At 36.5% G+C, this 25,643-nt stretch overlaps 1 protein-coding gene across 2 annotated transcripts in view; it reads right to left on the reverse strand.

Moving 5' to 3' along the window:
* LOC114652878 (potassium/sodium hyperpolarization-activated cyclic nucleotide-gated channel 1) overlaps positions 1-24,107 on the reverse strand; it is a 360,830-nt gene extending 336,723 nt beyond the window's left edge. For both annotated transcript variants that reach the window (XM_028803184.2, XM_051928272.1), the window contains exon 1: positions 23,603-24,107. In XM_028803184.2, the coding sequence (XP_028659017.1) occupies positions 23,603-23,958 (356 nt within the window). In that variant the 5' untranslated portion in view covers positions 23,959-24,107. The remainder of the gene's footprint in view (positions 1-23,602) is intronic.
* Positions 24,108-25,643: the final 1,536 nt, after the last annotated feature.

Here is a 25,643-nt window from a genome sequence, read left to right on the forward strand (position 1 = left end):
CTGAATTTCGACAAAAGTCGACATCCGCCCTGAAAGAGTTAAATGGACACTCAGTAGTGGTGGGATTTCTTCAATAAATATTCATCCACCAGGCGGGCTAGTCTAAAATTTTGTAAATCTTAGTGCTTATTGTAAAGAAGATGGTGATTTTTAGTATTTATATTTATATTGTTAACTTTGTTGTGATTTGTACAATAACAGAATTAAATAATAACTTGGAATTACAAGGAAAATAGAAGTAGATGGGCTCAACCTGCATTTGGGGAATTGAATATTAAAGAAGACCTTAATGGTCTTCCTCTATAGTAATACCATAGGTGTGGAGTAATGTCTGAACATTACAGCTTCAGGTGTGTGCTGTGCTGCAGATTTATGCTGTGCACCGGATGTTCGATTTTGATTTACCAGAACTTTTCTGAAAGCTGCAAAAAATATTACAAGCATAATCAAGTTAAGAGATAGCAATCAAATGTATTAGCCAATTTGAGTGTGGAAAACAACTTGTACCGGATATAACTGTTTAGAAGAGTTTGTACAAAACAAGAAAATTAAGGTCATTTGTGAGTCGTGTACGTACAACTGTCATTCCTGGAATAAGAACCTTGAATTCCGTGAGATGGCAATGATGACATTTTGGAGAGCCAAAAGGCAAGGTGCCAATTGCCATGGGCTTCCATCACTTGCTTGTAACTGGAAGTGCTTACCCTACGGTGGCCCTGAAGAGCAATGTGCAAAAACAAATTAAATCATGCAAAAACAAATCAGAAAATGCAAAACAAACTAGAAACACAAACACAAATCAGAAAATGCAGAAAAGGCACTCATTTCTCACCAACTCTGTATATGGTCAGTTTGACCAACCCAATCACCACTGAATCTACAACCTTACATGGTCAACTGCTATCCAGTCACTCCGTGACAGATAACGAGTGGCTGTAAGGCTGAATCAGGTGCTTCGATTGATGCCATTGACTGATACCTGTATGAGTTTTTTTTATACACACTTGTATGCATGTGTGTATTTATTTTTATACTGAGATTGCCTAATTTCTGGTAGAAATGTTTCCCATGATGCAAAGTATTTCCTGTAGTTTGATCAGACCAATGTCAGAACACATTCATAATGTACCTCATCCAAACCACTCCAGGGTTTGCATGGTACTTCACCAGGATCACCATTTCCTCATTAACTGGTTGTTTTAGTTTGCACTCCAATGTAACTGGCATGTTCACATCTACCTAAACGAACTGGACTAGGGAGAAAATCATTCCAGATTTTGAAGAAAAACAAACTAAAAGAAGCAGATGTGAAAATGCCTTTAATAAAGAACAGATATCTTCATTAAGTGAGTCCATTATATTACCCTAATGCCAATGACAGAGGACAGTTGGGCTCTTTAAAAGAGAACTGGATCATTGGGACACCTGGGGCTGCTGGGTGAATTGTAGGAGTTTGATATCAGGAGCTCCCCATACCATTCATGACCCTGAAAAATGTTTTCCAGTGCCTCTCCCAGTAATAGTTCTTGGTCTGGACTTAAAAGACCCTTCTGGATTTATGGCCATAGAGTGTAGATACTGGAGGAAGGATCTGGAAAGTGCTTGTCTAGTGGGAGAAAGTGAGACTAGTGAAGAAGGTGAGAAGGAAGGCATTCTTTTCTAACACTTGTGGTTGTGGGTAAATGCATTCTGTACATAGTCAGGGAACAAATTGTAGTTTAGTTGGATCCTTGAGGCTTTGCATTGCCTTTATTTTTGGTACCTTCCTTATTTATTCCCCCTGCATTTGTATTATTAATTTTGGTTGTACTGCCATTATTCTGGATTCACAAGCACTCTAATCTGGTCACAGTTTTTTTATTTTTACTTTTTATGCTCTATTTCCTTTGGCCTGTAAAATGAAAACTGTGAAGGATGAAGTATTTTTCTTGATTTAAAGCATGATCAAATGAATCAATTTTTCCATCCCTTGAAGCACACTAGCCACAGTTATAAGATGCCTCACTATATAAAGAGGACGAGCTTACAGTACAAAGCAACCTACCAAATTAATGGGCAGGCAGTTGTTACAGTAATTATAATAAAATAAAAAAGCAAAGTTATAAGTAATTAGAACATGCGTTCAGTCTTAGGAAATTGGTGAGTGAAATGCCATTTTCCATCTTTGCAAAGATTTTTACAAGAATAGCAAAGCTGTTAAATGAGGATAATGATGAAATATATGTGATTTGATTTTTTGTTGCTGAAAATTGCCCATAAAGCACATTAGAAGTATTCACGCACCATTGTACATTGCTTCTTGTTAAAGAAAAAGTGAGATTTTCAGACCTTTACAAATGAATCAGGACAGGGGAAAAGAAAATCTGCATGGTTTTCTGAATCTCACTGTCTATGACGGTCAGAAATAATAAGGAGATTCAGCAGCCTCCCCATTCCCATTCCCCTCTTTGTGAAGCAATGTTAAATACAGTATATGGTGGCAGTCTGAAAGAATTAGCCTTTTCTTACATCTTAATGGACGAGTACCCCTCACATGTTCACACAGCACAAAGGTCTGGCTGATTTATGTAATTAGTAATTTGTAAAATTCTGTGTTTGCATTTTACTCGAAGACATGTCACAGCACTCTATGGCTGCACTAAGTGAGAGCGCTTCACAAAAAAAAAATTTTACTCTCCAAATTTTTACTACACCTGCCCAGTTCTGAAGAAGACAATATTAACTGATAGCAGGCAGTGGCTAAATTACCTACTTGTAACATTGATTTAATGCTTTGTGCTTTCAGATAATTGGAGTCATTGTTAGGAGTATTTATTTCAGCTCTTGTGCCCATAAAGAAACCATTTGCCTGACATGTAAGCTTCCACGTTTTTTTTTTTTTTTTGAAGACAAATCTTTAGGAGCGTACAAAGAGCATATGTGAATGTAATTCTCATAAAACCGTTTTTCTTCAGTCAATATTTTAATAAGAGGTAGTAACAGTTGCTTGACCACACTCAGTTTTATAAAGAAATGCTTCAGTTACCTCTAAGCAAATGCTTCTTCTTTCTAACGTTTTTGGAATGTCAAGACTGTTTTGCAGGATCCTTTCTGTGCTCCTTACTCAGTCCATGACTGAAAACTGGTGAAGAGTGCTTAGCTTTGTTGCCTCATAGATCCACAGATTTGAATTCCACACCTGGTTTCTGTCTGTGTGGAGTCTTGTTTTTGTGTGTGTGTGTGTGTGTGTGTATGTGTGTGTGTATGTGTGTGTGTTTGTGTGCCTGTAAGAGTGGTGACTCTTTGATGGATTGGGGTCAGTCCAGGGATATAGTTCTGCCTTGAACAGGAAGCGTCTATAATAAGCTGTTGCCCCCAACCTTGAATTTGAATAAGCAGGTTTGAGAATGTTATGTTTTTCTAAGTATTATATAAGGTTAAGTCATAGTATATTGTGAATTTTCATTTTTGAGTGGAATTTCTACTTATACTGAAGCATAAAACTTGAAAATATTGCATATTTATCATCCTTGGAAACAAGGAGTAAATTACCATGACAATGTGATTAAAATAACGGGGATTTAGAGTAAACGTTGTTTTGTTATGGAATCACATCATAATCCATCCCAGGTGGCACATGTTGCACTATGGCCAGCTACGAAATCACAATTTCTGGATCACAAGGGCCCTCAAGAGCAGCTTTCCCAAAGCATAAACTAAAGAATCACTCCATTAACTGTTTGTGCTGGGATGACCTGTAAGCAATGACAAGTAGAGAACTTCCTGGTGACATCAGCTGAGTGCTGTTCCTCACTCAGCCCCCAACTATATTGCGCTGCACTGTCTCCACACTATACACACCTACAGTGCAAATCATGCCGACTACGCCAAGTGTCTTTTGTCTGGTAATCACACCACAATCCATCCCAGGTAACACATATTTGTACAGTGGTAACTGCCGGTGGTCAGCTGTGAAACTGCAATGCCTGGATTACCAGGGTAGAGAAGAGCTCCATTAACTAGTCACGCAGGGACAGGCTAAAAGCAATGCAAAGTGGAGCACTTCCTGGTGACATCAGCTGAGTTCTCTCTTTACTCAGCCCCTATTGTACTGTGTAGCCCTACCTCAATAAACCTTAAGGACATTTACCAAAATATGGTGCATTCTAAGTGGGTCCTATTTTGCTAGCAGTTTGACGATATATAAAAACATGGCTTATTACCTGCAGAACCTTTTTTGAAAGAATAATGCTGGATAAATACTTTTGAAAGCAGAGAAACTGTATTTTTCAGTTCATGTTTGGTATCAGTTTTCCTTTTTTGTGCTGTGATCAAACAAGAATGAATTCAGCCACTGTCATAAGATCTATGTGCAGATTTCACCAAAGTGTTTATAACCAAAAACAGTCACTTGGGCTGTCATGGTGTCCAAATGATCAGAACATAAAATTATTTATTTAAAAGAGGCAAGAGGCTTTCAAGTGTGATCCTGTGCCACATTGCCCTGGATAAGCGGGTTGGAAAATGGATCGATGAATGGATGGAATGCAAACACAAAATTCACCAAAGTCGAAAGAAATATGGTAAGCAGAATTTGTAATTCTTTAAAGAAACAAAATATTAAAAACAAATTTAAAAATAAGCTGCCGATGAGTCAATTTCTTTCACAAAATAAAGTGCAAATGCTAAACAAGCTGTGTCTCTCTCTGTTAAAAACGGCATGCACACAAATGTGCACACAATCAATCCATCCTAATAAAGAGCAATACTGTAACAACAGAAACACTAAACAACACCAGAAAGAATATCTTAACACAGCAAAATTAAACAAAAAGCAAACTGCCAAAAATCCCGTAATTCCTGATACCAGCATATCATAGATTTGCCTCAGGAGGCTTCCATGAGAGATCCCTCAACAAGTGTCATTTAGCACAACAGGTATTGTGTCATGGAGAATAAGCATCCATGTTTATGAAACTATCTTTGACGGTTTTTACTGTCAATATTCTTTCTTATATTGTCCAAAGCACATGAACATTGAAGAAAATTGGGACACATTTGTACATATCAATTAACAAATTTCACAGAATCCACAGTCCCAGTGTGATGGTTAAACTACTGCTACAATCATTTTAGGTCTCCCAGTTCTTTCTAAGATCCTCTTTCTTTTGGGGTTACTTTTCCCTCAGGTGCAGTGAGCAAATCACCTCAGTTCATTTCTCAACTCAATATTATCACTACTGGTTGGGGTTTCATTCAATGCATGGCAGAGATTTCAGTGAGAAGAGAATAAGAGCAAAAAAATTTCAGCAGCGAAGTACTATTCATCCTATTATGCTGCGAGGGCAAGAGGTTGGACAGGGTGATAAATGAGGATCAAAAAACAAGTAAAAGTCATAACCGGAAGGTAAGTGATCAAAGAAACGAATCCTGAACTGTAACCCTAACTTATAGTCAAAAGGTCCAAATTGAAAAAATCCGCAAACTTGGACAATTAATTGACTTCAGGAAACAAACTTTATTCCTGGTGAACCCTGATACTATTTCATTCGTGGACGCTGACAAAGCTGTTGGCTACTGTATAGCAGTTAGTAAACAATACCATGCAATGCAACGATTCCCAAGCAAAAGAATATGGGGGTGTGGGAGAATGCTATTAAATATCTAAACATTATAAAACAATCCAAATTCAAAACACTAACGTGAGGAATGGCTACAGTGACTTTAAAAACATATACAAATAAACAATTCCTTTAGAAAAATATTAGAAAAACAATTAAAAATAACCAATCATGACACATATATAGAGCGGCACGGTGGCGCAGTGGGTAGCGCTGCTGCCTCGCAGTTGGGAGACCTGGGGACCTGGGTTCGATTCCCGGGCCCTCCCTGCGTGGAGTTTGCATGTTCTCCCCGTGTCTGCGTGGGTTTCCTCCGGGCGCTCCGGTTTCCTCCCACACTCCAAAGACATGCAGGTTAGGTGGATTGGCGATTCTAAATTGGCCCTAGTGTGTGCTTGGTGTGTGGGTGTGTTTGTGTGTGTCCTGCGGTGGTTGGCACCCTGCCTGGGATTGGTTCCCTGCCTTGTGCCCTGTGTTGGCTGGGATTGGCTCCAGCAGACCCTGTTTGGATTCAGCGGGTTGGAAAATGGATGGATGGATGGACACATATATATCTTACATATGACAATTCAAAAAGGAAGGTGAGACAACATACAAGTAAGAACTTTAATTCACACTATGTACTAAGTGCACATATAAATAAGCTTGAACTTGAAATGGCAGAGATAAAAACCATTGCACAATTCCAAGAAGATCTGAGAGGGTACAAAACTCTTCAAGGGCAAATAGCTGTTTTACTGTTCTACTGCTATGATGAGGTCTTCATTGTTCCTTTGAAATCACTGTTTACCTATAAAGCAGTGTCTGTATTCCAGAGATCCAACATGGGCAGTCCCTGAAAGGATAAGAACTCTAATTTCCCAATAGCAGGAGTGTAACCTTTAGCACCTCTTCTTGAAAATGTGGACCTCTGTCTCACCCAAAAAAACAAATGTTGCCACTTTCCACACAGTATTGAGCAGGTGTGTTATGTAAAATACTGTATCGCAATAATTATCTAGAGCCTTTCTTCATTACTAGTTGAATCTCATTCTGTCCCACAGCCTTGGAAATTGGTTTTCTCTGAGGAGGATTCATCTACCACATCCTCGCTATATTCCCATGTGAACTCAATATTTTCTCTCCTGTGCTAAAATCAGCCTAACATTCTACTTACCCTTCCAAAATTATCAAATGGGTCAACAAAGTATCATTAATGACACTCAGATATCATTCTTTATGACTTCTCAGGACTTTGAATTGGTCTTTACTTTAAAAGAAGCCACATTTTGGGGTTACTGGTAACTCTCAGTGAAATCCAAAGATTAACACCACACAAAGGGCCTTCTATTTTAGTTTGATCACTGAATTTCCAAAGATGTCAACCATTTAGTTTTAAGGTTTACATCATTAAGGTTTAATAGCCTGGTTACACACAGGAACCTGGTTTCAGAATTGGCATGTAAACCTTTATTCTAATTAGAGAAACTGGAAAATTGCTCTTTGAAAAAACAGTTTAACACACATAGGTTTCTCAGTGAATAACCTGGTTATTTGGTCGTGTGTCTTTGCTTCAAACATGCATCCAGAAACCACAGATAGAAAATGTCCACTAAGATACCTTTTTCTGAGTCAAATGCTCTGGGGATCACATAATATTTTAACCATGAGAGAGAATAATGTCTCAGTATTTCAGAAATCTCTAAATATACGTTGATGAGCCGAATATACAGTGCTAAGCTCAGCAGCACAATCTCCAGAGCAGTGCTGGGGGTAACATGTTAAAAGTAAGGTGTGTTATTTTGTTTGATTACCTTTTAAATGAATGAATAATCTAACACAATACTTATTTTATTGAAGTAAAAATACCTGCATTATGATTATCCCAGCAGCACTGGGTGTAAGACAAGAAGTCAACGTACTGGTGCAGCAGGGCTCTATCACACAGCCAAGCAGAAAAGAATGCACTGCATACAATCCAGTAACAGAAACCTATAAAGTATTCAGTTTACTTTTAATTCGAGTTAATTGCTGTACATATGTTGAAAAAGTGTGATTGGGTAACATAGCAGCCAGTGTCCATATGTCGAATCCTCGGGGCTTAGGTTGTGGATGTAAAAAAGGGGATGGATGTTATTTACTTTACAGCACACGAAAGATTAAATGTATTTGTAAAACTCAAGTAAGTTATCATGTTTGGCTGTGTTTTTGTTTGAGTTTCAAGAAGGTTCATATATGGGATTTAATAACAAATGTCAGAATATAACTATTTGAGATATTCTGAGAGAAGCAGTGCTAGACACGTGAGACATCTGTTTTTTTCAACCAACATACAAAGCCATCTATGACATTTAGTTGACAATTCAGTATGTCAAGCTCGTTTCTTTAGCTAGCAGCTGTTCTAATATTCTGACCAGATATTATATAACAATCCAAATTCATGTGAATTTTATGTTTTATGATTAATTTTGTTAGTATTCATTATTATTGTTCATATTTCATATTGTTGCCATTGATTTTGTTAACAGTTTTTTAAAAAATTTGTACTCTCCCTTTACATATGTTCTTGATGGGTGATTCCCTTGACCTCACATCTCGCAAACCTTTTCCCTGGCTATTTAAGGTCGAGAAATGAGAGCTCAGGCAGTTGCTCATGAAGTTCATGGAAGGTGTAAAGGAATAATTTTCTGTATTTGGTTTTTGTTGACTTTTTGATCATTTTTGTTCTGTTTATTGGATTCTTTTTTTTTTTTGGATAGAGTTTGGAACTTGTTTGCTTGAGGATTGTCTTTCAGGCATTTTTTATTCATTGTTTTTCTCCGTTAATAAACTGCTGTCTTTTAACAATGAAACTTTGTTGTCTTTTGGCAAGATTTGGAGATTTTAAACCAAGTTCTCTTAAGAACTAAACTGAACTTTAAAAGTTATTTTCCCCATTTTTGAGGGCCTCCTAGGCTAGAAGTCAGCAGACAGCAGTTGTGAGACCAGCTGTACTGGAATGAGCCCCTCTGGGCTGGCTAGTAAGAGTCCTGGACTACTTTTATGGACTATTTAGGAGGAATCCCAAACAATTTTTGCCATTTTCAAGTTTCCTTCAGACAACACCAGATACCTTTTAAAAGATATCAATGTTTATGTTTCAACTATATGACTCTGTATTTTTTTCTAGATTTCCACAACTTTTTATGGGAACAATGCTTCCTGACTTCAGTCTTAATTGTACTACATGTTAATATCCTCTTATTATTTTCTGTTCTTGGTACATTTACTTGAAGTTGGTTATAAGCAATCTCTTAAAAAGCACATAAATCCAGTATTAATATATCAGTTCAGCTGTTATAATGGGATCAGTCAGATTGTTCTTCATGTGTGTCTCTGTCATTAACATTGTGCAGTTACACAGCAGGATTACCAAGTCAGTAGGTGGTATCATTTTGAGTAACAGACTCCTGGTCTCTCTAAGATAGCTGAATACTAATTAAATGCAGATTTGCAGAGTTTTCATTTTTTAAAATGAAACTTGCACATATTTCAATTGTTTGGCACCAACCAGGAGGCTATTTCTGCAAGTGGAATTCCAGAGTAAGAGAGTAACAATTTCCCTTTCATGGTCATTGTTGCTTGTTAAGGAGAACTATACTGACTTTATAAAAACTGTCATTTTCAATGTTCTGAAATGGATTCAGCCAGGCTGAATGGGTTATATGATAACCTTAAGTCACTCTGTTGATCTGTACAATTTGTTATAGTTCTTGCTCTGCAGTGAGCTTATTCTTATTGATTTTTGAAACATTGTGATAGACATTTTTTTGGATCACAATTTGGATGGCTCTTTTCTTAGACTAAATTTGTCAAGGGCACAGAGTTATTGACAAGATACAGTAGATTTGAGTAACCGAGTTCCTGTACCATGCTGAAGGCACAGTTGTACGTGAGGGAGCCTGTGTATATGGTTCACATATAAATGAAGATTAGCTCTCAGAAAAGTAATGCACACACAAGCTTGCTAATGCTGTTTTGTCACTCTTAGCCAATACATTGCAGATACACTTTTGACTTATTGTTCTAAAATTCTGTTACAAAATTTCTGTACTCTTTATGCTGTAGTACCTTTTGGGCTGAATAAATTACATTGAGAGTAACACAGAAATTTATTCCATGCAGTTTCCAACATACGACTGCCTGCCACAGTGATCTCAATTCATTTTAAATTGTATTAACCCAAGGGAAAAATTTGGTTTGTCAGAAGGGTTTTACAGTGAAACCAATACATATCAAGAACAGAGCAAGCAGGAAATCAGCCATCTAACAATTCGTTGTACAAATAAGTAATATACAATAGTGAACATAATAAGTTTATCAAATTATTACAACTCAACAAATGATTGTCAGAAATGTATAGTATTGGGCCTAAATTATGTCTATAGGTGTTTGTGATGATAAAACATATTTAGAAGAGTAACAGCAACTGGGATGAAGGACCATTTTAACTGGTTGCTTTTTATCCTAGGCATCTTGGGTAAAGATGGGACACACTACACTTTCTGCAATTCTTATTAATTGAATATGTATGATAGGTTTTAATATCATAATGTTTTCATTTTTTGCTCAATATTATTTCATTTCACTTTACTTAAGAAACAAAGCACAAAAACAAAACACAACCGAACCAAATGAAAACAAAATACCAAGTGTAACTCAGTTCTCAAATCCAATTCAACTGAGAGCAATTTGGCAAGAGGGTCCCTTCTATAATGGTTCTTCACGTAATGCAGTAGTGATACTGTACAGCAAGGCAGAGGCTCACTGAGAGAGAGAACTCAACTGACATCACCAAGAAGCCCTCCTTCTCCTGCAGTGCTTTCAGACTGTCTCTGTGCAGTTGAGAATGGAAGTTCTTCCATTGCTATTGCTTTAGAGAAACTGCTTGTGAAAGCTTTTGTAATCCAGATATTGTGGGGTTGCAGCTGACCACCAGAAGTTAGTATGGTGCAAAATGTGAGAACTGGAATGAATCGTGGTGTGATACCACTACAAAACACTTGGCGCAGTCAGCAAGAAATGCATTGTGGATGGGTGCTGTGCAGAAATGTGGAATCTGAGTGAGAGGAAGCCAGGAAGCTCTTTCCTTGAGGGCTTACAGGCAGTCTCTACGTGGCTGAGAATGAAAGTTCTTCTTTTGATATCACTTTACAGAAACTGCTTTTGAGGGCCTTTGTAATCCAGACATTGTGGGTTCATGGTTAACCACCAGCAGTTGCCACCATGCAAACTGTGCAATCTTCATATCTTCAATCTTCAAATGCTAACTTCTGAATTACATTGATGAGTTCTTACCAAAATGTGAAAAAAGTTTGAGCATAACCTCATAAACAGAGTTTGATTTTTTCCAATTTGGGATAATACGGAATATCACTTTTTCACTGAGTTAAAGAAGGTGGACCATGGACTTAGCAAAATAATTCTGCATAAAAGCAGCGGTCCAGTTGTTCATATCGCACTTCTATCCATAAATACTGAGACTAAAGTGTTAGATTTGATTTTTAAATCCATGGCTGTCCAAAAGATATGGATAAAATGTTTGCCCAATATGATCTGAGTGTAGATCAAACGATGAGGCTTAGCAATAGGCTACATTTTAGACAGTTTTACTGAGGATATATGCCAATGGTAAACAATTGTTTTATTGAATTATAACATGCTTGATGAATATTGACATAAAATGCATATCATGAATAGTTAAATTCCATTCCTTTTCTGAAATTTGAACTTAAAATCTGTTCCCTATCATTCCCTCACCTCTATTGCATCATTTTATAATTTGATTTATATAATTTTTTTTCCAAAAGTAGGAGTTTCAAACCATGTTTGTGCAGACTCACTGCAAGATTAATTAAAAACTGGGATAATGCAGGTATTTAAGTTACATAAACTTTCACATTCATTATATGTTTTTATTAAAATTCAGTTTTGAGTTCATGATTGTCTTAGGATTTAACTTTAAACAGTTCTGACTGTCTAGTCTTTGATGATTCTTGTAAGCAAACGGTGTATCTTCTGAAATTAATTGAAAAGTCTTTAGGTTTTGTAATATTACGTTGTAGAAAAAAAGTTAATCACAATAGTCAACTGAGCCATGGCTCATGACATTCTATTATGTAGGCTAAAGGATTAATCTATTTTTAAATTTATTGAGATATTCATTGGTATATAGAACGTTCAAAAGAGGTAAATGGGCAAATCGCTGTAGAAAGAACAGCATGTTAGAAACTAACCTTGTGAGTCTTGTCTCTTAAAACGTCAATCAGCAACCCTCTCAAGGTAAGTCAGCATTAAAACTTTTAATAAGCTTCCTTGAAAGAAAGTAGAGCTGGAATGGAATTAAAAAGCTGATGAGAAGTCTACAGACAGGAGTCGTGACGCAGTAAGTGGTTATGTAACAGAAGAAGCATCCTCTGTCCCCCTGTTAATCTGGTAGGGAGATTGCAATGGATCTAATAAACCTCCACTTTCTTTTTTCTTTTCTATCAGCTCCTTATTTCTACATTTTTCAAATGATTTCATTAACAGTAACATATTCTGAAGTTACTTAAGATTTTGGGGTATTTGTTTTAATTATAAGAGCTGCTGTAATCTGTTTCTACAATGGACAGCTGGCGGCTTAGTGGTAGTGCTGCCGCTGTGAAAAAAGGAGTCTGGGTTAATGTCCCATGGGTTTCCTTCCTCAGCCCAAAGACATGCAGGCTGCAATGATAAATTGGTCCCGATGTGTGTGTGTGTGTGTGTGTGTATTGACCATGCTATAGGCTGGTGCCCAGTCCAAGGACTGTTCTTGCTTTGTGGCTGTTGCATGGTGGGATAGGCTCCAGCTTGCCCAGTGGCCTTGATCTGGACAAGTGAGTTTAGAAAACGGATGGATGTTTCCACAGCTTTGGTACCTTGTGCTGTTCTAAAGGCCATGCCCATGTTAACTGAAATATACAGTCATACTTTACATCAAGCAAATGTATACTTTTACATTTCATTTTAAAATTTACCAGCAACTTATATGGTTGGGATTTCATGCTTTATTAATGTCTTTATGCTCTGTTAAAATCTTTTCCTTGTTACTAATTTTAAACTGTTTTTTTCTACATTTGTAGCACATTTTTCAGTAAATCATATTCATCATTAAATATTCTTTTTTCCCCAGAATAGTTATGGTTTCTGAAATGACAACTGAATCTGAAAAACAATTTTAATGGAATGATCACAGGATGTTCAGAATTAAAAATTAATATTTAATAATGTTAGGTTATTTGACACTAGAAATAAAAAATTTGTTTCAACAAATTTCAAATTAGTTAAAAAATGACCATATTTACTTAGTTAGCAAGCTAAGCTCTTTATGAGATCTAGTGAAAATCTGACAGCATATTATATTTTTTGCCCAAAAAATACATTTCCTTGTATATTAATCTATTTATAGACCTCTACTTGAGGTTTGATTGGGCCATTAGAGAATTGAATATATTTCATTCAAAGGAAAATAAATATACTGTAACAGCTTCTGATCATGTCTAGACATTGTCTAAATATAACATAACAGGAGTTTAGATATGGTGGGTGCTAAGGGGATTAACACCAACTCTGAGAAATGCCAAAGGCCTGAATAAACTGATCAGAAGGGCTGACCCTTGACTCACTGGAATCAGTGACATCAAAGAGGATAATGGCAAAACTAGAGGCCATTATGACTAATGCTGGCAGTCCTCTCCATGACACGATGGATGTCCTGAAGCGCCTTTGGTCACCAGCTCATTCCACTACGGCCCAGAGCTCTTCAGATTATATAATGCCTACTCTCATTGTGCCTTTCTTCATCCTAGACAATTATAGTAAACACATTGGCACAGAGACAATATTTCTTTACGTTTTATATTATTATTGCTAGCTGTGCATATAATAAGTTTTACACCTATTGTATATAATAGTTTGCACTTTGTTAATAACTTTTTTGAAGTATGTATAATGCTGGTCTTCAACTGCTGGAGCAAGTGAATTTCTCTTCAATTTTATGTTCAAATTATATTTCAGATGTAGAGAGCACAATGAAAGTCATACTTATGGATCAATATCTATCTATCTATCTATCTATCTATCTATCTATCTATCTATCTATCTATCTATCTATCTATCTATAATAAATTAATCTAATGAACAAACTTGTGATAACAAACTCTGTGATGAAGAGATTAGAAAATTCAAAAATGATAGATAGATAGATAGATAGATAGATAGATAGATAGATAGATAGATAGATAGATAGATAGATAGATAGATAGATAGATAGATAGATAGATAGATAGATAGATAGATAGATAGATACTTTATTAATCCCAATGGGAAATTCACATTCTTCAGCAGCAGCATACTGATACAATAAATAATATTAAATTAAAAAATGATAATAATACAGGTGAAAAAAACAGACAATAACTATGTATAATGTTAAATATTAACGTTTACCCCCCCTGGTGGAATTAAAGAGTCGCATAGTTTGGGGGAGGAACGATCTCCTCAGTCTGTCTGTGGAGCAGGACAGTGACAGCAGTCTGTCGCTGAAGCTGCTCTTCTGTCTGGAGATGACATTATTTAGTGGATGCAGTGGATTCTCCATAATTGATAGGAGCCTGCTGAGCGCCCTTCACTCTGCCACAGATGTTAAACTGTCCAGCTCCATGCCAACAATAGAGCCTGCCTTCCTCACCAGTTTGTCCAGGCGTGAGGCGTCTTTCCTCTTAATGCTGCCTCCCCAGCACACCACTGCGTAGAAGAGGGCGCTCGCCACAACTGTCTGATAGAACATCTGCAGCATCTTATTGCAGATGTTGAAGGAAGCCAGCCTTCTAAGGAAGTATAACCGGCTTTGTCCTTTCTTGCACAGCGCATCAGTATTGGCAGTCCAGTCTAATTTATCATCCAAAAATGCTCCAGCTTTCAAACTGGCAAACCAAGTATCCGTACACACTTGAATTTTATACAGTCCAAACATTTTACACTTTAGATATTTCATTTCTGGGATGAAGTGGCTGGAAATGAAGTGAAGGAAAAAGGCAAATTTAATGAGAGAACAGTTCATAATGGAAATTAGAGACCCACTCTACAAGCAAGTGTGGGTTGGTAGGTACTGCAGGGAGATGATACCCTCTGAAACAAAAGGTGCTCTGATATGGAATTATCTAAAGGGACTAAGATTAGAGGAAGACTGATAGAAAACCAGAGCAAGAGAGAGAAATATGTATAGGCAGCAGATAGAAAACCAGCCTTGTCCCTTAAAGGAGCCCCATGTCAGAAAAGAAGGATTACAGAAGATAGGTAGTGTAAAAAAAGTTCTAATTGCCTTTAAGCTTAGAAAGAGTTTGTGTTTTTAGGTGTTTCTTGGGCTGTAAAAAATCACCATGTCCTACTAGTACCAATAGCTTTGTAGAATTATAATGACACCAAACAAAATTATAGGTATAGTCATGGAATTAAACCTTGAGAAATGTTTAAACGTCTCAACCTGGTGGTATCTAAACGAGTTGGGAACTGGAGAGACAGATGGTGCAAAGGGATGAATGGCAGGAAGGTAGTGCAGTCAAGAATAGGGGGGTAAGAAGGAATATGTCGTGGTAGTGCTTTAAATTACTTATAAAAATGTGAATTAATCTTCAACTAATTCACAATAATAGACAAATACAATCTGATTAAACTAAGGTCAAACAATTGTTCTTCTACATGTCCATACTGAATAAACCATTTAAACTTTCACAGTCTAGGTTTTAAAATTATTTGAACATATAAGCTAATGAATTCTCCAGAGGTAATTAATACTGATACTAATAATAATAATACTAATACTGATGCTCTGTGTAAGAAAGGACAGAGCCGGTTATACTTCCTTAGAAGACTGGCATCCTTCAACATCTGCAATAAGATGCTGCAGATGTTCTATCAGACGGTTGTGGCGAGCGCCCTCTTCTACGCGGTGGTGTGCTGGGGACAAACTGGTGAGGAAGGCAGGCTCTATTGTTGGCATGGAGCTGGACAGCTTGACATCTGTGGTAGAGCGACGGGCGCTTAGCAGGCTCCTGTCAATTATAGAGAGTCCACTGCATCCACTAAACAGTGTCATCTCCAGACAGAAGAGCAGCTTCAGCGACAGACTGCTGTCACCGTCCTGCTCCACTGACAGAGTGAGACGATCGTTCCTCCCCCAAACTATGCGACGCTTCAATTCCACCCAGGGGTGTAAACGTTAACATTATACAAAGTTATTGTCTGTTCTTACCTGCATTGTTATCAATCTTTAATTTAATATTGTTTTTTGTATCAGTATGCTGCTGCTGGAGTATGTGAATTTCCCCTTGGGATTAATAAAGTATCTATCTATCTATCTATCTATCTATCTATCTATCTATCTATCTATCTATCTATCTATCTATCTATCTATCTATCTATCTATCTATCTATCTATCTATCTATCTATCTAATTGATCTGTGGAGGTGTTCCAATCAATGAAATCAGATTGAAGGTGAGGGTGCCCTGCCCTGTAAAAAAGGTACACAGAGTTTGGTTAGGGTTAGAAGTATCAGACAACTGTAAAAGAAAAATTGTAGAAAAGTGTAAAGCTGCAAGAGTACAGAGGTTTTTCTAATGGTCAAGGTGCTCATCAGCCTACTGTAAGTCATATTGTCTACAAATGGAGGAAGGTTAGTATGGTAAGAGCAAATTGTGTAATGGCAGAAGTAAAAAGAAGGCCAAGTTAACATCAAAGGACCTCAGTGATATTTTAACCTTGCAAAACCTTTGTTCATGTGTCCACTATAAGAACAACACTGAACAAAAGTGGTGTTCCTAGCAAATCATGGAAGGAAATCACTGCTCTACAAAAGAAAGCACTGAATGCCAAAACTCCCTGTGTCATGAATTAGGTTTTTAAAAATGTTTAATGTTTGTTTAGGTATTGAAAGGTACATTCTTACACTGGTTTTACATTTTTCACAAGTGAGAAATCTAATTTTAAGGTGAGATCATTGATTCATCGCTCACTTTTTGTGGCATTATCACCACCATATTGTTTTTTTAGACATGTTGCTGTTTGTTTTTCTTGTCATTAGGTCAGTATCTACATTATTAGGGTCATCTCCTCAAAGGTCGTGGCCTCCTGATTACAACCTGATGAGTTAAAAGGCCCTGTTTTTGAGGACCTCCTCGTCCAAGTTTGAAAATACAAAATTCTTTTTGTTGAACGTACGTATGTTATTCCCTAAACTAAATACTCAATAATCTTTTCTTGTTGCAAACCTTTCGCTGGCTATGTTTTAACTTTAATTTTTACTTCTCATCTCAGTTTTAATTCATGATTTCTTGATCTCTCGTGTTTGGCTTATTTTTGCCTTCTGACTACATCTTACTTCCTGGTCCTAAAATATTTTTGCCAGGCCTGCTAAAATAACATTATACATAATACATTTTGGATACTGTTCCATGGGTGGATGAGAAAAAAATGTTACATTGTTGGCAGAATCATACACCGCTTTTTTTGGAAAGAGAAAAGCACCACTTACCAACACCAAATCTTCATTCCAATCAAGAAGCATGATAGAGGGAGCATTATGGATTTGAGGCTGCTTTGCTGCCTCAGGGTCTGGACAGTATCTTCATAGAGAAGACAATTAATTCAAAATTTTATTGAGACATTTTACAGGCAAATGTCAGAGTAGCAGTCTGTCATGGAAAGCTTTATCAAAGTGTGTGATGCAAGAAGACATTGAACAGAATTACAGGAGAAAAAATCAGCAAAAGCACGGCTTAGACAGAAGAAAATCATTGCTCTGGAATTACCAAGGCAAACTCTAGTCTGGAGCCAAACTGGGATGCTGTGGTATGACCTGAAGCAAGCTATTCATGTGAGGAATCGTGGAATTATCAAAGAACTGAAACAGTTTTGTAGACAGAATGATCTAAAATGACTCCCAACTGTTGTACAGGTCTGAATAGCAGCTACATGGAAATTATTCTTGCTCTCTTTGCGAATGTCTCTCAGTTACTTAATAAAAGAGCTCACATTCATTTTACAGATTGGTCCTTTAGGGTTTAAATGATGTGTTTAGAAGTAACAAGAAGAAGTTCTCAGTATGTTATTAATTTAAGCAGACCGGGTTTGTCTATTATTATGGCTTAGTTCAGATCACACTTTTATATATAAGTCATGCAGAAATCCAGTCAAGTCCAAAAGATTCAAAAATGGATAGACTCACCATTGTCCAACCCAGTAAATCCAATTCATGATCACTGAACTGGAACCCTTTTGAGGAACAGGAATCAAACCTGAATAGGACCTACTTATACTGTATATAAACTCATACTCATATTAACACATTGCTAAGGTAAATTAGACCATCAGAGCTGAAGAATCACAAAATTAACCTTTCATTCATATCTTTAGGAATGGGTGAAAAAAAAATCAGAACATGCAGTGTAAATCCCATGCAGATACAAGGAGGATATGTAAACTCCACACAGACAACAACTGTATGTGGGATTTGAACCTATGACATTGGCCTAAGTGCTAACCATGGTGCCACTGTGCCACCTGGCATATAAACTTACCAAACTATGCTAGCTGTACACAGTAGTATAGTAAATATTATATGAGAATACAGAAGGAAATGCATGTAGGCGCACTATGTCATTATTTGAGCATAAATTCAATTGGTGCTGTAATTGCTAAGTGCAAGTGACACATGGTAATTATTAGTTCTGAAAATCTCTGGTGAAGCGAGGTGTTGTACATGTTTGCCTCTTTAAGTAAGCACCTGTAGGAGGAATGCAAGCAAGGAAGTTTTGAAAAGAGCCACAGGTAAATAAAGCAGTTGACTGTACCTGCCCCAGTTAGCTGCTACAGACAACAAACACCTTCTACGGATCATATTGCCAGGATGGGTTATCAGCAAGGACACACACAAGATGAGGTAAAATTCACAGATGACATGGGACTACATGGGCCAGAAGAGTGAGCCGTGGATACCTTACAACGGAGCAAATCATACGTGTATTTACATTTTTTCCATGTAGTGTTTATACAGTGAAACAAGTGAAAATATGTCTTTGCTTATGTGAACTTATGAACAACTGAAATGAATTTTTGTTATTATGTAAAACATAAACAAAAATATCTGTTTTTCGGATTCAAATTACACCGGATAAAAGTCTTGCAATTCACTATTAAACAGAATAATGTTCCTTAAAATTATAAATGCTATTAAACATGGATTGATTTAGATTTTTTTTTTAAATGATCACAAATGAAACGAAGAAGGCTGATTTCTTTCCTGGCTTCATATAGTCCGTCAAGTGATAATAGAAAAGTGCCCAATATTAAATGCGACAGACTTTAAGAGGAAGGATAGGAAAATGGATAAATATAATCACTCCCTCAGCCCCCATTATTATTTATTGTATATCTATACATACCGTATATACATTAATGATTCATTTATCAATAATGGTCTTTCTATTTGTGGAACTAATTCTAGATAAGTAACATTATTTTTATTTTTAACCACTGCTTATGAGGCTAAATGTAACAGCTCTCTATTTCTTTGTACACCATGATTTTAAAAGCCCCGAGTTTTAGAAATTCAAAGGCAACAATATCTTAATTACAGAACAAATCCCCCAGAATGAACTCTGTAAATGGCATCTTAAAGTAAGCCTTCAGATAGTAAAGTACTCTCTCTAACGTCAGCCATGCTAGGTCCAGGTTAAAGGTGACGGAAAAAAGTGTTGGTGTGAGAGTTACAGCTTGACTGAGCTTGTATGAAGACTAAAACACAGATAAGCTGCTACATGCAGGAACTAAAATAGGCACAGTTAAGAATCCTGACAGAAATTCAAAACCACTGGAGCTTTTTCTGTACTGTATTGTATTCCCAATGGCATGATTATTAATTCTGAGCAATGTGCAGAAAAACTATTTTTTTTTCTTTGCGATTTCTCCAGTATTCAATTGCTGTTATACTTCATTGGTGTATTGTCTGTTATGGATTTGAATTGTGCAATATCAACAGATAGTTCAATTTGGAATTTAAAGTTATAATTACACAGCTTTTTAATGTGATTAAAGATTCAAGGAAAAGTCCATCCACTAAGGTACGGATCTTAATTAATCCAAGGTTAGGTCAGCATCAAGACAACAACCAACCCAAGCAGGGTATCATGAAATGTGGATTTATTTCAAAAATGGGAACGTTTTTGTGTGGGTTTTGGTTTTTAGAAGTTTAGAAATGCTAATATTACTCGATCCTTATGGCATTAACATATGTAGAAGCATAGCCATTCAGTATTTATTTTGTGTAGCAAAATGTTACACTGAGGCTAAACTTAGCAAGTGGTTTAGTTTGTTTTCATTGCTGTAAAGACGTCAGACAACAGCTAATATCCACTTGTCCACAATTTTACTAATTTTATTTTTCTCATTATGTTTCTCATTATAAGAATGGCAATGAACAGTTTTTTTTTTCTTGGTAAATATATTCATTGAGTCAGCATAATGGTTACAGAAATTTTGTTTGAATAAACTGCATACGGTGCATTGGAAGATAAGCAGCAGGGCTGTTCTGTCTCTCTTGCATTACATTGGAGGGCTGATACCATCCATGGCTATTGGCTGAAAATTCCAACAGTAATTGAAATTGCACTCATATTTTTTCACAGTACTTTTTTACAGGTTATTGCAGCACCACACACCTTTACTCATCTCCTATCTGTCTCACAAACAGGAAATATACAAAAAATATAAGAACATATTTTATTTATGGAAATGTGATCAGTGTTTTAATAATATAAAACAAACCATTTTATAAGGGGAAAGTAGAACAATTGCAAATATTTGAACCTGTAAAATGGCTTTAAAAAGCTATTATCTCAGAAAGACAATACATTGTAGTAACACACACCTAGATACTAAATACAAAAACGCATCTAAAAAAGTATGTTGGCAAAAGTTTATGACTTTAAGGAGAATTAAACTTATACAAATTATAATAGTTACAGGATATTAGAAAAAATCTGTATTTATTGTCTCCGTTGTCTGTTTATTTAGCTGCTTTCTTGTGCATCCATCTACTGTATCGTCTAATTGTAAAAGCTGAGCTGTAAAATTCAAATACTAATTTAATTACTGACACTTTACACTTTCGAGTGTTTAATATTATAGTAGCCCCAGCACCACCATATTCCTCCAGCAGAAAGTCAGCCTGCATATTGATTAACATCTAATCAAAGCAGAAGATTGCTTGTTACAAATATTACAGCAAAGTTTAAAGAAGACAACTGACACATTCCCTGATGCCATTCGTGTTAATTATTCGAGCACCACACGCGATTCATTATCTGCAGGTCTTAACACGAGCATCTGGCACTTTTCACAGGAGTACTTTCAGATGTTTAGGGTACTGCGGTTTCATGGCGGTTATGTTACATCATCACTTTAAAAGGGAAACAGTTATTTTTAGTCTTCATTTTTTATGATAAAGAAAATAAACAAATATGTGGTTACGGGATGTTAAATTAACATATGGTATTAAAGAGACACCTATTTTATTTATGATAATCAGAGGTCAACATTTTTCCTGGCTTAAAACACCGTATCATCGGTACAATTAAGTATGCTTAAAGGGACGCATTTTTCAGAATGTTGCTGTTTCGTTCTTAATATTTATTAGCAACATATTGCGATATACTAAATTGTTTTAGAGTACAAACTTCAAAACGTCTTGTGGTTCACGTGGATTTTAATAAAAAGCATTAAAGCACGTCGCAATAACGCTACTTAATAATTAAGAGTAACCTATTAGTACTAAACTAAATTAGTTCAAAGAAAAAAGGCGCTCGATGTTTTTTTTCCAATAAGTTTACGTTTCTAATAGAAGCTGGTCGAATTGTTATGTAATTGTGCCTGTGTGCTTTCATTTATAAAGCAACATGTAATCTAATTTAGAATGCTGCTGGACAGCCTTCCACTAATCCCAGTTCACCTTCGGTTTAAATCCTGGTGTCAATGGGTTCACGGAGATCGGATCTATTATGTGTTAATCGTATAAAGCTTATCGGTGGACTGTCTGTACAGCGACTATCAGCATATCCACTTATAACGTCGCAAAGGGGCGTCAGAAACGCATTTAAAAAGCTTAACCTTTAAGTACCCTTTAAAATTTCACTTCGTAAGAAAGGTTATAGCCTTTCCTTGAACTTTAAATAACTACAAGGTCATTGAGTTTTATAGTCGTGAGACCAATGCGAAAACTGAAATTAAGCACGCATTTTGGGGTGGGTAATGCGTTTTCAGCACCGAGGACAGCTCATTACGGTAAATTTCAGAATATGCGGACAGAAACGTTTGACATCTGCATGATCGAGATGAAATGATATGCAATATTGTAAGTAACCAAGTCTCAATAAGCGCAAAAAGAGAAAAAACACGCACAGTCCGCATAAACTTGTCGTAAACCTACATGCAGCAATAGTATTGTACTTGATGGTCTTTCATTCCGCAGCGCGTTGATATTAGACGGCTGTACAGCACTTCGAAAGTTTAAAAACGTTCTTAATATTAACTTAACTGGAGACAATTTACCTAAAAAGTGGGAGAGATGGATAGTTCCCTAAATGTCCTTCCTCCACTACATGTATTTAAACAGCATAAATGAGTGCCATCCTATATTATCATTGTCATGTGTGAAGCACAACCAAACGCAGTGTGCCTTTGAAATGTATTACATTCAACATTAGGGTATTGCACAAGTGACTATCTATCTATCTATCTATCTATCTATCTATCTATCTATCTATCTATCTATCTATCTATCTATCTATCTATCTATCTATCTATCTATCTATCTATCTATCTGTCTTTATGTCGATTGATTAACAGCTCATCTATATTTGTCTGTCATTATAGTTTGTTTAAAAGCATCATCGTTGCGTGGTTTAAGGTATGCTTAACTGTAAAAGGAAGAATCGGATGCCTAACGTAATTCACAGAATAGTTAAACACAATTACATCCATCCATCCATCCATTTTCCAACCCGCTGAATCCAAACACAGGGTCACGGGGGTCTGCTGGAGCCAATCCCAGCCAACACAGGGCACAAGGCAGGAAACAATCCTGGGCAGGGTGCCAACCCACCGCAGTAAACACAATTACAAGTTATGGAAATAGACATATAAAATATTTTGTATCCTTTGCATCTTTCCGCATGGCCAAAATGTGTGATATATAGATACCACATACGTCATATACAGTATATTAATTAAAAGCAAGACATCATTTCTCACACATACATATAATTCACATTATTTGGTGCATTCTAAAGAAAATGCACAGCAGGTAGTACATCTTTAAAAATGCGCCTTGCTGAACCTCCTTTTCAGTAAATAAAAGTTGAACCCAATGCTGTAATGCCTCGCTGCAAGTACTAGCAAGGCGCGCTTGTGCCACCTCGCGCAGAGGTACAAGCGAAAACTATGTGCTATATCACTATTATACCGTACATGATCTCTATAGAGCAGGCACGAAAGGCGAGAAAATCTAAATATTCAAGATGTCACCCTTCCCACTTCAACTATCATGTTGACAGGTATATAAATGTCAAAATCGAGCGCAACGATTTAAATATTTGATTGCATTGTATTGGTGGTATTAAAAAAAACAGTAACAGGCGCTTGTAAATATACACGTATAAACGGATTTTGATTCTGGTTTGCAAATATGTTGTCTCTATTGAATACATCAATGATTTTCACCAAAAAACCCTCAAGGGTGGTATATTGTTTATAAAGATTCGGGAGAACGCCTTAAATATAATCAGATTTAAATGTTTCATTAACGACAGATGTCAACAATACAAGACTGCATCAATTAGAACACCAATGCCCGATTGGAAGGTTAAAAGCGGTGGCACGCGGTGTGGAAGGTGACTTTCTCCTCCTTACCTAAAATCGCTATAGGGGTGTATAATCCAGTATCCCGCAGTTTGGACACGTTCTTGCTCTTTTTCCACTGCTTTCTGGCTTCCGAACATACGTAGAGAGAACTTATTAACCCCGGGCTGTAACATTGCCCCGAATTGTCTTTGCATAAAACCATACTGCCTCGACGACCCGTCCAAATCATCAAACCCAACCATGGCTTCCTCCCGATCCATTTTAAAGCCCACAGAATTGGCATGGTCCTTTATGTTCTGGCTTCCCATGTTGTTCTTCTGTATTGAATCCTGCCTTTGAAATACATTGTTTCCATCCGATTTCTCGTCTTTGTTATTTGAAAATGAATTAGATTTGTCTGCCATTTTTTTTCTTCTTCTTCAAATAATGCAGTCTCCTTGATGAGATGACAGACTGCTGCTGCTCTCCACTAAAGTCAAGAGGACCCACTGCAAGCTCGCTTCGTGTATCATTTGATGCCCTTCAAGTGATCAGCTCCACTGCCTGCTGTGCAACTGCTGCAAACTAAGGCTGCGAGTTGTGGTGTACCGAGCGGATCGGGTTTCTTGAATTGTCGCCATCTAGTGTCGGAAAGGAAGAATACAAACCTCTATCTGCATTTTCCGTCAGTTGCAAAAAAAAAAAAAAAAAAAAAACGCCTTAATTTATTTCTTCATTTATTATCTGATATTAAGAAGCTCTATTCTAAACAAGCTCTAGAGAAGCTACATGTTCTGTCGTTTTTCCTTTTACTTGACAATCATTGTAAGGATTCTGGAATTATTATAATTATTAAAGCCCACATTCCATGGCAAGCAACCTATTTGAGTATTTTGCACGTGATGAATGCCACATATATATATGCATATATCAAACTGTATTATTTTTTGTGTCTAATTTATTCCTAAAATTAAAATGAATAAAAATTATAATACCAGAAAATATCCTTTAGTTTAGAACTATCAATGAAATAGCATAATCTTACATTGGCAAGAAGTGCCAATGTTCTTCTTTTGCTTCATTTTTTTACATCAGTTATTCTTGATTTGTGACTCAGTTTGTGCCCCAAGTTTTTTTCCTCTTCAGTATCTGCCTAATTCAAAACCATTAATTTAGTGATACACATCTTTTAATGAGGACAATTTTAAGAACAGAGGAAAATCACATTTTCATTGCTTCATAAATAGGTTTATATTGTATGCAGCAATGCCAAGTCACCATTTTGAAAAATAGGCAGGGAAAAAGACAGAGATTAGGTGGCTCTCCAACTCCATGATAGCCGTGGGTCATATCCATCTGTCATATCTTTATTGTATGTAGCACCTGTCATAGTAAGTGCTCTTCAAAGTCATTAACAATATTTCATTAAAACATATTAAATAACATTAAAACATATATAAAGGATATATACACAGTATAGTAAAACCTATAGGCAATATTTCAAAACAACAAAGGCATTTAAGTGCTAATAATAAAGGGAAGGAATAGCTGTCATATACTGACTGTGAGAAATATTCTGACCCGGTCAATATCGGTCTTCTCTGTGCTCCATTTTTTCCAGGTATTACATCTCCCATTCATCTTAAAAAAATGTTATTTAATTACACAAACCTGTCTCTGCATTGTAATTCTTGGGTTTGGTAATGGCCATATGGTAAACAACACTTTGGCCATCTAAAAGATCCTGTGCAAAAATTCAAAAATAATTGAAAAAATTGTAATACTGAATTTAATTTGAATTTTTCAAACTGCATTATTCATGTATAAACTCACCGAGAAAATAATTAGGAACACCTGTACGCCTGTTTAAACATGCAATGATCTAATTAGTCAATCATGCGATTGCAGCGCAGTGCCTAAAGTCATGTGGATACAGGTCAGGAACTTCAGTTAATGTTCACATCAAAAACCAGTGCAGAGCAAAATATGTGATCTCAGTGATTACCACTGTGGTATGATTGTTGTTGCCAGATGGACTGATTTGAGTATTTTGGTAACTGGGGATCTTCTGGGATTCTCACACACCACCATCTGTAGAGTTTACTCAGAA

This window comes from Erpetoichthys calabaricus, chromosome 5 (genome assembly GCF_900747795.2).
Source record: "Erpetoichthys calabaricus chromosome 5, fErpCal1.3, whole genome shotgun sequence".
Taxonomy (NCBI): domain Eukaryota; kingdom Metazoa; phylum Chordata; class Cladistia; order Polypteriformes; family Polypteridae; genus Erpetoichthys; species Erpetoichthys calabaricus.